This window comes from Manacus vitellinus, unplaced genomic scaffold (assembly GCF_001715985.3).
Source record: "Manacus vitellinus isolate BGI_N305 unplaced genomic scaffold, ASM171598v3 scaffold_25_pilon, whole genome shotgun sequence".
NCBI lineage: Eukaryota > Metazoa > Chordata > Aves > Passeriformes > Pipridae > Manacus > Manacus vitellinus.
Window position 1 is genome coordinate 8,603,810 of NW_021939882.1, and position 16,148 is coordinate 8,619,957.

The following is a 16,148-nucleotide window of genomic DNA, read 5'->3' on the forward strand; positions in this document are numbered from 1 at the left end:
CACGGGGATAGGATACCCCCAAAAATCCAAGCTGCTCCCACTCTTCAAATGCTCAGAAACATATCCTTGTATTTCTCCTGCACTTTAAGCAGATTCAAAGTGCTCTTTTCTAACCACCTTGCAAAATACTAGTGGCACAGTCCTTGGAGCCTGGAAGTGATTGTAATGGGACTTCAGCTTTCAGAGACAAGGCTTCCCTTTACACTTGCAAGGTGAGGTGAGGCAATGTGGCAAGAATGCAATGAAAGCAACAAAGAGTTCACTGGAGAACCCAGTAAATTACTTCTGGACTGGGCTAAATCTGTCGAGAAGAAACTACATCAACCTTTTTATTCTACTGTAAAAAGCATCACACATAAAGACAAATTCAAATTTAGGTTAGGGAAATAGCATTATGCATATGAGATTTTGTAGCTAATTATTGTTGATTTTTTTTTCAAAGCCACATGCAGACATGTTAACCTTTTAAAAACCAGCAGGGTAATTTTAGCTATTTGATTCCTAAATAAAATGTGGTAACACTCTGCATTATGAATCGCTGACCTTTATATTTCTATATCAGGAATTCAATTTTGGTTTGCATTAAAATGTATTAAATCCTGGGCTGTCACATCATACAATAAGATTCAGCTTAGGAGGACTATTTACAGACAAATTGCATCACTACAGCTACATATCAGAGGTGGGGTTGGCAGTACCACTTATTGCAGAGGTGGTCTGAAAATTCCTTTTTCTTTTTTTCATGTCTGCTTTATGACATAGACAAGATTTAAAACAACGAACTGTCAGATGTCCTCCTCATGTTTAGAGGTGGATACTTTTTAGTTTTATTTTCTTTTTTTTTTCTGAACAAAAGAAGGAAGCTCACCTTGACCAGGAAATAAAGCTAACAAAAATACTGTATATCTCAAAACTAAGATAATCTTATGTCAGTGCCAAATCTGTGACTACTTCCCTTTGAAATCTTACTGGAAAACCCAAGAGACTGTTGTATGCCACAACACACATACAGACATGGACACCTGATGGAGCTCGAGGGACAAAAGGACAAAGGTGAGAACACAAGCAAAGTCTGAATCCTTCTTAGGGTCCAATTTACAAACTATCTCAAGGTGTTCATATTATAAACCAAAGCTACACAAGCATAATGTAAGATGGGGAGGCACTAAGATGAAACACCCATCAAGAGGAAGGTAGAGATAATTCCCCTCTCTCTGGAATTATGCTGGAGCTGTACCAGCCCCAGTGGAACCATGGCAGTCTCAAATGATGTTTCCTTGCAAAGTTCCTCAACATGGATCTGTCACTAGTCCTAAACTGAAGGACAACTGGAGGGCAAGGATTCAAACACCCGTTCTGATATCCATACTCCTGACATTCAGATTAATTTCAGACAACAGAGTATTACAGAGAAAGAAAATAAAGAAAAAAGAAAGAAAAATGCGATTTAGGCAAATGTTCTGCCACTGCAAAGCTCTGAGCTGTCTTCTTAAACCTAGGAAGCAGTGCAGTTTCCAGAGAGATTCCTCCACCTGCTGTTTGCCTTTAACACTTGAACACACAAGGAATAGGATGAGACAGAGTGAATACTGTCAATCAAATAATGGTAAAGTGTCTTGTGCCTTATACACACTAAAAAATGGGGGTTGGATTAAAATTCTTCCTCTTTAATTTAATTGCAGCAATAAAACCCAATTAAGAGCACACGAACCACATTCCTGCCACACAGAGTGAGAGCCACTGTTTCTGAGGTGTAGGGTGGGACTTGTTTTTGCCACATGTTTGAGCTGTGCCTGCACACCTCAGCTCTCAGCACCTACCAAGGGCAGATAAAAAATTCTTCCACAGGAAACAAACTGTTAAAAGAACTCCCACAACAGTTTCATGCTGCATTTATGCCTCACAATACAGACCCATCAAGGCATCCCTGAGTGATGGGTGGGAACAGGAAGGACAACACCATAACTGGCCTGCAGTAAGTTTTAAATAAACCCAAAGAAATTATTCCAGCTATCACACCTCTCCAATTTTCCAAACATGAACCCTGAAGGTTTGATGAGGACAGATGCTCTCCACTTTGTGTATACACTTATATAACATGCATTTTTCATTGCCATTTACTGTCTCCTTATAGAGGGAACAGAGCACTTCAACTATGTCAACAACTTTTCCTAAGAGCACTGCAGCTACAAATTATGGATCATTCACAAAATACAAGGTTAATGTTTAGGATTAATTCCCCAAGTCTGGTAGTCTGTACTTGCACAAATATAACCCCCCTCCCAAACCTGCAGTGCTGCACCTGAAACTCTTGCAGAAATAAGACAGACAAAAGAACCCCACTACAGTTGCCTCCAAGGCCCCTGAGATCCCACATGGATTCAAATGGCTGGGAAGCTCCAGATGGCAGAAACCATGTGGAATGAATGCAGAACAGCCAGCCTGGTTTGGTTGGTTACCCTAAATTACTTTGATTCAGGCAATAAAATCTTACTAAAGTAAACAGTTAAATAAGACATTAGCATAGGGTTAAAACTTTAAATAACTTCAGAAAAAAATCCATTTTGAAGACTATCAGGAGGTACCTAACATATTATCCTCTTCCCAAAACACATCTCTTATTAAATATATATATTGCACAGTGCCAGGCCAAAGGCTGTCAACAGAATCACACAAATATATTTGAATGATTGATTTCTAAGTTTGCTAATTGATTCTCCTCTCTAAACAATGATGACTGAATGAAGCTGCCATCATCTATACGCTGTAATATCATTTTCCTTTGACTGTTTGAAAAAAATACACCAGTTGGAGTCACGCAATACATTCGAGAGACTAAACCAAAATGCTAAGCTTCGTAGCCCTCTCTAACAATAAGCATATCTGAATAAACTCTGGGACAGAATTCCTGTCAGACCCTATGATTCAAAGACTTTGAGAAATATAGCCCAACAAAATAATGAAATGTCAGCCTAGGGATCTGCATCTGTCAGTGTGGTTTAACTTTGTCTGTCCATCTAGAAGGCAACTCACCCAGTTTCTTTAAACTCACATTAAAAAAGGGATTTCCACTACTGCAGTACTGACCTGTAAAAAAGCATCCCTTCCTCCTTCCTTGTAACCCAAGGCAGTGTGCATTCAAACAAGCAACTCACTCAGACTTACATTTTCCTGAGGTTGGGCAGTTTCTTGAAGAGTCCAATGGCTTCCAAAACAGCAATGTCATTGTCATTCAGGCGCCTGACAGGAACAAACAGAGAGGTATTTAGAGCTTCACAGATGTCTGCAGAGATATCTCTGTGGGGCTGCCACACAGAGAACCATGACCTTTGTTAAGCAAGGCACTGTCTGCCACTTCTCTCAGGCTCCTGCAGTTAAAAGAGTTTAGCTTTGAAGGGAAGGGAACATAGAAGAGAATCTTGAGTAAAAGCTTGGGATGCCTTTAAGAGTGTAATGCCAAAGGACAGTGTCAGAATGGCTTCATCTTCCAAGGCAGGGGATAAGGAATTATTGACCTTATCCATTACACAACAACCTTGTTTGCGTGACTGAATCTCCCTCAGCATTCTGCTACACAAGACATGCAATTGGAGATGTGGGCCATGCAAACAGAAGGGATCTGATTTTAGGTCCTTTCCTGTCCAAGTCTACTGGTCTTCAAAATTAATGTGAAGGCCCCTGTCCTGGCAGGCTTGGGATGCAAAATTCTTTCTCTGATTACATGTAGCTCCATTTTGCTATGGAGAGTCTTTGCTGTGTTTCTGGAGGTCTCTCATAATTTTCTATTTTAACTGCAGACCAAAAATTTTTATGGGGGTTTAAACAGAATAAGTAGAATAAATACAATGCTAACACAAAAAGAAAATTCTCTTTGAAGGGGCTACTAATGCACGAAAATAACCAGATTCTTCAGTTACTAAGTAACAAACATGTTTTCTCAGACTCTCTTTAGCAGTATATTATGCTTAGAATTCTGAAGAATCTCAAAAAGCAAATAAATTTCATAAAATTACTTGCATCTTAAGAATACCTTAGTTTTAGTGAGGGCCATTTCACCCAAGTAGCAGGCATTGCTGAGATGGAACAAGTTCCTGATCACAGGTTTACTCAAAAGGGTTAAACCATTTCTTAAATAAAAATGACCAGAGACAAAAGTAAAATAGAGAGGACTCCAAGGTAGAGCAGAAGGGAACCACAGCACTTCAGGAGGACACTCAGAGGACCTGGTTGGTGCAGGGGGCCATGGCTCCTCCCTCATCCCACCGCTGGCACCAACGCTCAGGAAATGAGGGTTGTAGTGTTTCCCCATTTTCATATAAGGATAGAGAAGGAGGTGCCTTCAGTTATTTGAGTCCCTTTCCCAGCTTTTAGAAGCAGGAAAGCCAATAGGAAAGCTGAGCAGCCCCTGGAGAGCCCCACTCACAGGTCAGTGGTGTACTCGGGGAGGTGGCCGGGCAGCCGGGTGAGCTTCTGGTTGGAGCAGTCCACGATTGTCCCCTCGCAGCGACACTTCTCGGGACACACGAGGTCCATGAAACACTTCCCGGTGAATTTACTTCTGTAATCCTCTGACCCTGCAACGAAAGGAAAACACATTCCAGCAAACAGTTGCTGATAACTGTGGTGATCAGAGGTTTTATGGAATCTGTCCTCGACACTGCCTCCTGTCAGCTCCCAGCTCCTGCACACAATTTTAATGCTTGCCAAGGAATTCTGCTCAGCAGTTTTTAAAATCCCAAGACTAGCCTCTGTTTTCTCACTCTTTTCCCTGACAGATTAATTCCTTGTCTAACAAACCTACCTGTTAAGGTATTTTCCAGCAAAGACACTGTTTCCCATTTGGAAATTAGTCCAGCAACAGGGAAAAGGCATCTCATGAAAGAATTCAAATGACAAAAGACTTTTAAAGATGTCATTAAAAAGCCCCAAATGTTCAGACCTCAGCTATCAGAGCTATTTTTGAGAGCAACCTTTTATTAGAGAACCTTGTCAGTTTTCCAACAATTAGATACCTTTATTAACTATGTTAAACAAACAGCGAAGGAAAGTAATAGGAGTTTAAATCATTTTCATTTTAATTAAGGAACGGGTAGACCATACTTAGTGAGAAGCACTCCCTGATGTACCATTACTCCATGATTGCCAGACCTCTTTGACTAGGTTTTTGACCCATTCTAATGAAATGCTTTTCCAATTAGGCTCAGTGAACTAATCTGTCCTCTTCAGGTTTGGTTTTTCTCATTTAGTAACAGCAGGTTGGAAACTCGATCTCAGTGCTTCAAGGAACCAGGAATATTAATAAATGTGTATGTAAGCAAAGTGTTGCCAAGCCCCTGCCATGCAATTCCTGCCCACTCACTTCGTATTTCATAATGGAAGCACCAGAATTGCCTCAGCAACCTCATGAAATACCCAGTGATTGTAACTACCAAGAAGTATTTCTTTTCCAAAGTTTAAACAGTCAGCTGCAAGGTTTTCTCGGGGAGAGGCTGAGCAGATTATTTAAGAACCCAAAAACATCAATAAAACCTTAAACCTGAGCTGAAATTTGGGTTTAGAGATCTGATGACATTCATCACCTGCTTCCCCTTCCCAGACTGATAAATACTCCACTGCTCATTTTATGACCACATACTATTTTCTGAAAGAAAAAAAGAAGCTGCCCAAACCCACTATTATTTCAATTTATGTTGCACATTACCTCCACAGAGCGATGCAGTGAAAACAAGCAATTCTACAGGCAATCTAACATTCTGATTCCACAGACACGCTTTGGTTTAGTTTTGTAATTCCAAACTGGATTGTGAGAAACTTGACATACAGCTCTGTACTTCACCACTTCAGGGGTGTTAAATACTTTGCTGGTTTTCGTGCTTATTGTAAATTATACATCCGAAGTCTGACTTCACTGACAGCACAGCACTTACAATAACAGGACCACTGGACATTTTAAAGCATCATAAAAACACAGTCTAAGCCTTTCCCCACAGCACCATCATTTAAACTCTTATCCTTAAAAAAAAAACCAAACAACATCTGATTTTCAGTCCTAACAATTCCAAGCTTGGTAGTCAGTATGTCTGGTTGTTTATGACCCCTTGGAAATGATGCCAAAGATGACCAGTTATCAGGACCAGAGTTTATTAGAACTGCTACAATTACAATGCACATTCAAAAACCCGCCAACATTTTTCAGTAATCAGAAAGAGTCTTGGAAATCCCCAAATTAACCCTTGAAGAAGCACTTCTGATTTTCATAGTAAAAGCTTTTGTTGAAAAAAACAATCACAAACAACATGAAGTTACTTAGGGTAAAAATTTATTAAGTGTAATTTTTAGTCTGCTGATGGATACAAGATTCATCTTCCTACGGGAAAAGAGGGTGGCAAAGTAACTGGAATGCTTTATGAAAAAGGAGCATATAACAGTAAGAGGTTGAAAATCAGTTTTTGGTTTTCTCTAAAGCTTTCTGGCAAAGTAAATAAAGAATTTTACCACATTTTGACTTGGCTCCTGCTCTCCTGATGGCACAAACCCTTCCACACTGCATCAGCCACGAGAAGTTGATGCTGCCTGGGCATCAGTCCATGGCCACCACACTTACAACAGAGGAAAGGCCTCTCAGCTCAGCAGGAGATGCAGGGAGCAAACATCACCTTCATATTTTTTCTTCTTTCTCTCTCCCTCTCTTTTTTCTCTTTACTTTTTTTTCCCCCCTTTCTAAGTGAGTTTAAATAAGAGTTACCCAGGTAAGCTCTGAGTCAAAAGTAACCAACAGCTCAGCAAGTACTCAGTCATCTGTGGGCCTGTGAGACAGCAGGAATCACCTGCCAAAGACTAGATAAAATTTACTGTTTGACCTGAGCCTTGAGATCACTTGGACAGGTGGCTGCTCTATTAAGATATTCCCATCTGGGATAGCAAATGTGAAATTCAGCCATCTGCTTGCAGGACTGTTTAAGCACATATACCCATTTCTCCACGCAGGGCTTTATCAGGGCAGGACTGCAGGGCTCCAAGAGAGCACAGCAGGACTCAGGAAGCACAGTTAAACCATCACATGCATGTAGCATTTCTTGCACACCACAAAATCACCCCTGGAAAGGCAGGGAGAGAAGATGCAGGACAGAACATTACCTGGAACTTTCCAGTCATTTCCAAAATTAGCAAGAATTAAGTTTGCTGTAAAACAAGTAGCCAAGGCAACAGCAAGGCCTGTGCTTAACTGAGGGCAGCTGTGGTTATTTGAATTGCTAGTTACTGATAACATTTGCTTTTCACAACCAATGTGACACCACTATCAGGTACCAGGGCATCGCGATTTCTCAGTATCATAAAACAAACACATGTGCAGTACAGAGATAAAGAAACACCACATTTCCAAATGCTCCAAAATTTTAGGTGCCTTTCTGATAGACACATGGAGAAACCAAGCAACAGAAAGAAATACCTTTTCGTCCTATTCTTCTTTTTAAGCATTGTTTAGTGAACTTGAATTCGGTTCTTAAACTTCAGCTTTGCCCAGAGGACTTAAAAGGAGTGCTGGATGATCTGCTCTGCAAGACATCAGGCTGTCTCAACAGGGCTTTGAAAGCTGACCTGATGCATCCATTCTAGAAAATGATCCAGCTGCCTCAAATTTGGCACCAAAAATAGGACCACAGGGATGACTTGGTCTAAAACTCGGACAAAACCCCAGCAATCTCAATACTTACTTCTTCATGTAACCACAGGAAAAAAGGAGGTACATTGGTTGTGATGATTTCACATTGCTGGTATTAATTCTTATCAGTAATTACAGATAAAATCGAAGAATATCAGATGTCCTTCTCCTAATGGTTCCACAACAGATATGTGACAAATCTGCAAGACTAGACACTCTTGCCATGTAAGAAAACTTCTGTATGAGGCTCTCAAAGTCCTTTGTGAATAGGTGTCATTATCTCTATGTAGGGGAGAAGTAAGGCAGAAGTACTTAAAGATCTGTCAAAGCAAAAATGGCCCATTTGGGTCTGATGACTCAGCTTTGTGCTATGGAACTGTTGGATAATAGTATTTTCATACAGACCATGTTACCCATGTCATTTCAAGAGATAAAAGACAGTGCTTTGCAGACTCTTCTGAAGGGTTTTTTTGCATTATATTTCTTCACAGTGCATTAAGATTGCTCAGATCAGGTCCAAAGTCACATTAAGTTGCAGGCCTCTTGTTACAGAAATGGCATCCAAAGTACCTCAAGCAGAAGGACTGGACAGCTCGAACACACAGATGCAGCTTACATTATTTATAAGGTAAGAAGATTGATTTTTCACCTCTGTAGATATGGCTGGAATCACCCTTCAATCATATTAACCAACAGAATGCCTGACTTCTCCATTGTAAGAGCAATTAAACAGATTAATTACTTAGAAATGGTTATTCTGCATGCAAGCCCTGTGGAAAGTCTGTCCCAAACATCACTCGGGCTCCAGGAGCCTGGTCAAGCAACACCTCACCTTGTTCATTTTTTTCCTGGGAGAAAAGGGGAATCTCTCACCTTTCGATGCTTCTGAAAACCAGCAGAAGTATCCGAGCATGCCATGCTGCAGGGAGTATGCAGCCTTCCATGGTGCTTGACAGAACCATGTTCCATTTGTATTGTTCTACCACATGGTTAGATCAAGCACAAAGGAAAACCCCATGGACAGCCAGAGTCAGAGTTAGGCAGCGCCAGAGAGAGAGGAGCGTTGAGAGGAAGCAGCATGGAGAAGCACAAGCTGAAGGTTCACGGGGAGCTGCTCTCCACTCCACCCATGCAAAAAGGTGCTGGATACAAGAGGTCATCCTTTAGGCTACAGCTGCAGGAACACCCTGGAGCACAATGGGGGTTAGTGTACACGAACAGAGCCCAGGAGAACTCAGACAGAACCGGTCCCATAGAAAACATACTGCCAAAGGACTGCCAACAGCTCCTTCCAGGAAGGATGTGCAACTTCCACCACATAGTGAATGCTCAATCTACGCTGCTTTTTATTACTTACTCTCTCCTGGTGTCTCCTTTCAGTACAAATGCCATTTTGGTTTGCTCCATTTATTTAAATGCAACCTTAGAAATACCTCAGCTCATATTAATAACAGCAGGTTCTGAGCTGATGGCCAAGCTCTGGCATCAAATGCTCCCCGAGCGCCCTTTGAGCCTGATTTCAGCTCCCAGGAGCCTTTTATGCTGGGGCCATTTACACTGACATCTGTAATTACCAATGCTTTGCTTTGCTTTTTTTTTAATTTATTTCAACTGCACTTTATAGGAAGGGAGCACACACGTGCTACTACAGAAATATATTTTGTTACTCTGTTTCTTGGCATATTTGTTGGTTTTGGTACATCATTTGCTGATGGAAGCCAAGCATTCTGTCTTTCCAGCATCCTGGATTATTTCAAACAGCTTTGCTTCTTGTAACTCATTGCTGCAACTTTGACACATAAAGCAGGGCATTCAGTTCTGGCTTGACAGCTCTCTCTGAAATAAAACTCTCACTGACTTCAGTGCCTGCCAGTGGACAGTGCCTTTGAAAGTCACATCTCAAATGTTCTTGCAGGATTCACAAATGAGAGAGGCAGTGTCTGTCCTCTGCAACTGCTCAGAACATTTTGCTGGACTTCAGTGAAGGTCAGTGCTTGTGCTTTTAAAAACATATCACTTTCCTTAGTAAGGGCTTTGCACTGCCCAAAGAACAAAGTCAGCACCCAGCAGATTATTCATTGCCAACATGAAGAACAATACAAGTACTTGAGCAGAGATGACAGATAATACAGAAGGGTCTTTGCTTCACCATTTTGCTACGACCCAACCTTATAATGCAGAAAAGTCAACACACAGTTACCTGGGAACTCCAGAAAATAAGTACAGTGCCAACTCAGTCACCCCCTTCTGTGGGTTTGGTACAGCAGTGAGACACAATCTGATTTACTGTCTATCTTTACAATATAGGAGAGAAACTAAACCAGCTTTTTAAGGGAATCTTAACACAATAAATCTTCAATCTCTACAAGCTGCCAAACCAGCCAGAGTCCAAACTGATACAAACATTAGATTATTAATTTTCTTTTGTGACTCATACAGTGTGGCACAAAAGGGCATTAATTTTCTCCCCTTATTAATTCAGAGTATGCATAAGCCTGGAATCCACACCTCATTTATTTAGAAATTATATCTATAACTACCATTCCTGGCAATAATTTTGTATGGCTTCAGTGAAGAAGGATGCAGAGTTCTATATCCTTAGTCCTACAGGGGTTTAATAAAGCAGCAGTTCTGGCCTGGGCTCTTCAAATAAATTCATCCACAGTACTCTGTTAAGCAATGACAAGTAACAGTTCATATCTTCCAAAGACTTTTATATTATATACTGATTTACAGTATTAAGTGGAATATCTGTAATAAACCCAGTAATTTCAGTGTCAATGAACTCTTTCAGTCCTACTGGAAACAAATGCAGTCAGAGCTCTGCAAATGTCTCTTCCTGAGAAAACCCACGAGAATATTTTGAACAAGTCTCTGTTCCTTTGCTGCACTAATTAAACACCACTTACAATAACTGCCTAAGCTAATCATCAACTGCAATGAACAAGAGGTACCAGCACACAAAGAAAAGTCTGTCAAAACCCTAATTCATGTCCCTAGAACACAGGAGAGGCAAAGTACCAGGCAAACACACTATTTTGTAAATTCCATTAAAGAAAATAAATTCCATAAGCCTTTGGATGTACATGAGATCATCCTGCACAAATGTTTGCAAAAAAGAAGTTGAAAAATGAATGATCTTATCTCCAGATATTTGCCAGCTTTCATGAAAACCCCTCCCTTTAGGTACCCTCTACATCCAAGCAGCACTGTATGGTTTGCTCTGGTTGTTACCTCACTTCTTGTAGTCCAAGTTCTGTTGATCAATCACTGAATCTGCAGTTTGCTAAGAATTTGTATACAGGACCCTAATTTAATGCCCCATCAAGCTGTACCACCTCAGGAGGCTGCTGCAGTCTTAGAACAATCAGATGAAAAATTTATTGTCCAATTGCAGGCACTAACATCCTTGCACTGGTTTTAGCTGACTAGCTCTCTTCAAGTCAGCTCCTCTCCAATTATTTTCTTTATCCTATTCAAGTGACCACTATACACAAAAAAGTGCTACCTTGGCATCTCTGGTAAGTGTTGCTCAGCTTAATCTCAACACATGGAATGGCAACGAGAGAGAAGAGAGCAAACTTTGTACCACCTTAGTTTTTGAGGTTACAGGAGTAATCAATCACTCAGCTTTCTGCCACAGCTAATGAAGACACCTCCAGAGGACAATTTGGATCTCAAGTGAGAAATCTGTACAGCTCTGTACTCTGCCTGCATGGGGAATCCAGGACAGCTATGTTATTTGGATGCCTAAGTGATATGGATGCATCTGTGACCAAACATTCATCCTGCCTCTTTTCATTGCCTCTTTATTGTAATTGTAAATAAGGATGGTGGTGGGTAACAAAGCAGTTCAGATGTTTAGGTTTTTTTGAAGGCTACTTCAAATCAAAAATAAAATGAGGCACAGTCTAAAATAGTTTCTAACTGGAACACGCCAGTTTACTTCCTTATTAAGAACCACACTCTCTGCCAAACCAGACCCACCTGTTTTATGTTAAGCTTATGCTCCCTGGAGTGAAATGATTTTCATTCTGCCCACCTTCCCCCACTGCAGGAACCCTTCACCATCGTGTTCAGCACGAGCTAGTGAAGGCTTTGAGTCACTGACACGAATTTTAAAATGGAGAGCCGAGTTGCTATCAAAGATGTGCAGAAAAGGGAGGGCTATAATCAGTATCCAGTACAGCCAAATTACTGTAACAACAGAAACACTTCTACAGTACAAGGGACTTTAATTCCATTACCATTAGTCATAGCAGTTGCATTGTGTTCCCTGATGACTTCAACTTCAGAAAGATTTCAGGCAAACCAAAGCTCAAATATACTCAGTCACAGTGTGCAGGGAAAAAATCGTATTCATAATAATGAGTTCAGTGCAGGATTTAATCTGCTGGTGATTTGATGCTGTTAAAAAACCTTCCATTCAGACAGAATTACTCTTATGCACCACAAACGTAGCCTTAGTTTTGGTACATTCAGAGAGTTTCTGAAGGTACCTTTGCTGAGTCTTTTTGTCTTTCAGAGGGGGGAAAAAAAGGGTGAAACACACAGCATTTAACGGAATGAAAACAAAGCACGTACAAAAAAACCAAAACCAAAATAAAACAAAAAACAAACAAACAAACAAAAAAAACCCCCAAACCAAAACACAGACAAAAATCTGAATGCAGTCAATTTTCCAGTTGTCCAAATCATAGGCAGTGTTTTGTATCCCTTTCCCTCACTCCACTCCTGAGAAAAGTGTTGGAGCTTGGCCTCTAGACCCTGTAGCATACAGCAGACATGAGCAGGTGGATGTCAGTGCTTTCCACCAAGCAGAAAATGCTAAGGGCAGGAAGATGAATGCACAGTTTGTGACTATTTGCTTACTAGAAATGGGAGGAATTTGTAAAGTTGCCATCAGAGTGACTGGCAAATCACAGGAACAACTGGAGAGTGTTTCAATCAGATAGGTGGTGTAAGATCTGGATTAAATTCACCCACCTTTCATGACTTTTGAACACTGGTTGAGGAGTAACAACACACTGCAGCTTTCAGTTTGAGAGCTCAAAGAGCTTAAATAGTATTTACATATCACTAAGAGCAGAGAAGGGGATAACCCTGAGAGACCAAGGGACATGAAATGTATGAACTGCTGTAGGGACTGGACAAAACATCCTGATGAGCAGCCTGTGCTCCCCTGACTCCATCCACTGCAGTTCTGTGCTTCTCAGGGTGCAGCAATGCAGAGAAGAGAGAAGGAAATTTCAGGTGATTACCAACAACAGCAGCTCTGTTCCAAAGCAGACAGGTAACTCAAGGAAGGTGAGTAAGGATGAGGACAGAGACTGGAAAAGACACACAGAGAATTAGGAGAAAAAAATGCAATTAGTAAGGAGAGGTTTTATCAAATGCCTTAAAAAATTATGAGTGACCAAAAGCAACATTACCATCTAATAATAGGGGATAACATGAAAGAAATGACACTAGCCCTAAATTAGCAAGCTCTGGATCCATATGCACCACAGAGGCTGACTTTGCTTTGGGTTGGGTTAACAAACAGTAGTGTCCAAAAAAGGAGAGAACAGAACTGGCAGACATTTCATTGTCCTCCTTCTCTTCCCTGTGCTTTTAATTGTACATCACAATCCGGAACTGAAGTAACAATTAAAATCACTTAGATACAACGTACACCCCGATGCAGGAGGAGGCAGGAGGACAGCTTTACTTCATAGTATTTCAAATAACAATCTTCTTTGTAAGAGTCTTATTTCTAAGAATTAGAAGATAAAAAGCTTTTGTGATGTGGTATTTGTAGATACATGTTGCTTTGATCATTATCAGAGAGAGTTTGTGTCAGTGCAGCAGGGGGAACTTTCATCGCTTTTGAAATACAAAATACACTAAAAAAAATGCAAACATATCACAGGGAAAAATAGATATACAGATGAATACAAGGGCAATTCTTTCCAAAACCTCTTTCATACACAGTGTCACACAGCAATCAAGGATCCTGCCAACTCTTGAAGTGACAATAAGCTACCACAGAGACAACACAATCTGCTCATAGATTCATTTCCCTTCCTCCTAAAGCCCAGTGCTGCCTTAGAAAACAAAACTGCTGTGTAGTGAACTTAATCAAATACTACTGGGCAGGATATCTGTGTCAATCTTTTTTCCTCTTCTCCCCACTAAGAATGGGAGCCTCCACTGACCCAATGCTGGAAAGCACCATTGGATCCGTGGGTGGTCATAGTGGGCAGATGCAGAAAAAAAGAAAATGATCATCAGAATTTCACTATTGCCACTGCAAATGACAGTATTTCCCTTTTCTAAAAGGAAGAGAGAGAGAATTAGTCACAGCCTGTTCCTCCAATTTCTCTGTCAAGAGAAGGTCTCAGATTTTTTAGCCTCAGATTCTATAGCTGTGGGGAGACAGTTGACCAACAGGGAGGTTTATTATTATTTTAGTGCATTGTATTAAATGCACTAAAATGGCAAGCAGAAAATCATGGGAAATAGAATCCATTGCAATCTGATGCTTAAACATATTTGATGGTATATTCAACAGCTTTGCCTGTCAAACAGCCCTGGGCAAAAACATGCCCCTCTCCCTGCTGTTCTTTCATTTCATGCTATAGTGCTTCCAATTCTCCTTTTGAAAAGAATTATGTACATTATCTACCTGTTGCACAGAAGCTCCTTCCTATGGCCACTCATAACCTTTGCAGATGTTGCTGCACTGTTATCAGTAAAAGCCTGAGTCATTTGGTGCTGGGAGGAAATGGCATCTGGGGAAAGTGCCTCATGTGAAAAAAGGGATCAACTGAAAAAAACAAAGCAAGTACTTCTTGTTAAATACTATCTTAAAGGATGGTGGGGAGCTGGAATGAAACCTGAAGGAAGCAGTGTGCAGAATGAAGTTTTCTAGATCTCTGGGTTGTTTTTTTTTTGCTATGTTGCATAGTTTTATCCTCATGGGTTCATTTAATTATCAAATAGAGTTCCATTTAGCTCATCTGCATCTCTGAGTGTATCCTCTTGACAAGACTTTCTTGGTGCTCCTTGACCATTCCTGACTGATGAAACATCAAACATCTCAGCTTTTCAACCCTGTTCCCATTAAGCACTCCTCTCTCCTACCCCTGTATAAAAAACACTTCCCTTTCTTCCCTTAATTTTCTGAGCAGTCACATTTTTTTATCGTGCCAAGTCCTTTCTGACAGTCCCCTTTATGATTATAGAATCATAGAATGGTTGGGGTTGAAAGGGATCTTAAAAATTCCACCCCATGCCATGGGCAGGGACACCTTCCACTAGCCCAGGTTGCTCCAAACCCCATCCAACCTGGCCTTGGACACTTCCAGGGATGGGCCAGCCACAGCTTCTCTGGGCAACCTGTGCCAGGGCCTCACCACTCTCACAGGGAATAATTTCTTCCTAATACCTAATTTAAACTGACCATTTTACAGGTTAAACCCACTCCCCCTTGTCCTGTCACGACATGCCCTTGTAAAATGGAAGGTGGAAAATACATAAATTGCTTCAGGACGACCTCAGAATTTTCGGACTTCAAAACTGGTCCTTTCCCTGGTGTCAAAGTATCAAGCTCACCTAGAATTAACTGCTCATTGGTGTGATCCTGACCTTGGCTGAGTAACTCTGCTCCCACAGAGCTCACATTTCCTGTGCATCCTTATCTCTTCTCAAAGGTCAAAGACCAGATCAGGATAAAACCCCTCCCACTGCTTCCTTAACTAACCCCTCATATTTCCTGGGTTTCTCCTCGCCTCCAAAACCAACTTTCTGACCACTGAAATGTACTAAATGTATTAAACAAACTACATGAAAATATCAGGATCCTGAAATAAGAATCCTTTGAGAAACAGATGCATATTTACACAAAGGCTTTAAAACAAAAATTCTTTTCTCGCTCACCAAGCAAAAGATGTAAAACCTGGAGAGGGAGAATCCCACAGCCAGCAAGGACACTGACAAGTCACTAAGCATTGCCATCCCAGTGGGACTGTGCAGGCTCATCCCTGGATAACACAAAGCACTGCTCAATACTCTGAGTGATGAAGATTCATACCTCATGGACATTTCTGCACAGAGACTGCTGTTTTAAATCCTGGGATGAAACATATTCCTCAAAATGAAAACATGGAAAATTCCTGCTAAATGCCAAGCCTGAAGCAGCCATGATTCAAAGGGACAAGTTGAGTAGAACAGGTGCCAAGGATGTCTGTTCTCTGGATTGATTTACAAACTCAGATTTTCTAAACCATTAGACGTTCCCCTGTCTCATGTGAGCAGACAGTGAGTCGAGTTCAATGTATCTCATCACCATCTGGAAGCTCTACAGGCAAAAATATCTTCTCTATTGAGCTTTTGAATAGCATTAGTTCTCATCCAGCTGAAATCTTTGTTCTGAAGCTGTGCAATCCCTGCTCTCCTCCTTCATAAGTCAGGTTTATGCCTTTTCCATGTGGTTTTGATACAG

The 16,148-nt window shown here is 40.9% G+C and overlaps 1 protein-coding gene across 1 annotated transcript in view; it reads right to left on the reverse strand.

The window, feature by feature from the left end:
- Positions 1 to 16,148, reverse strand: part of SLIT3 (slit guidance ligand 3) — a 475,112-nt gene that overhangs the window by 109,364 nt on the left and 349,600 nt on the right. Inside the window, exons 15-16 of the mRNA XM_008928306.3 lie at positions 4,424 to 4,574; positions 3,166 to 3,240 (exon numbers count right to left, since the gene is read on the reverse strand). Of these exons, the coding sequence (XP_008926554.3) occupies positions 3,166 to 3,240; positions 4,424 to 4,574 (226 nt within the window). The remainder of the gene's footprint in view (positions 1 to 3,165; positions 3,241 to 4,423; positions 4,575 to 16,148) is intronic.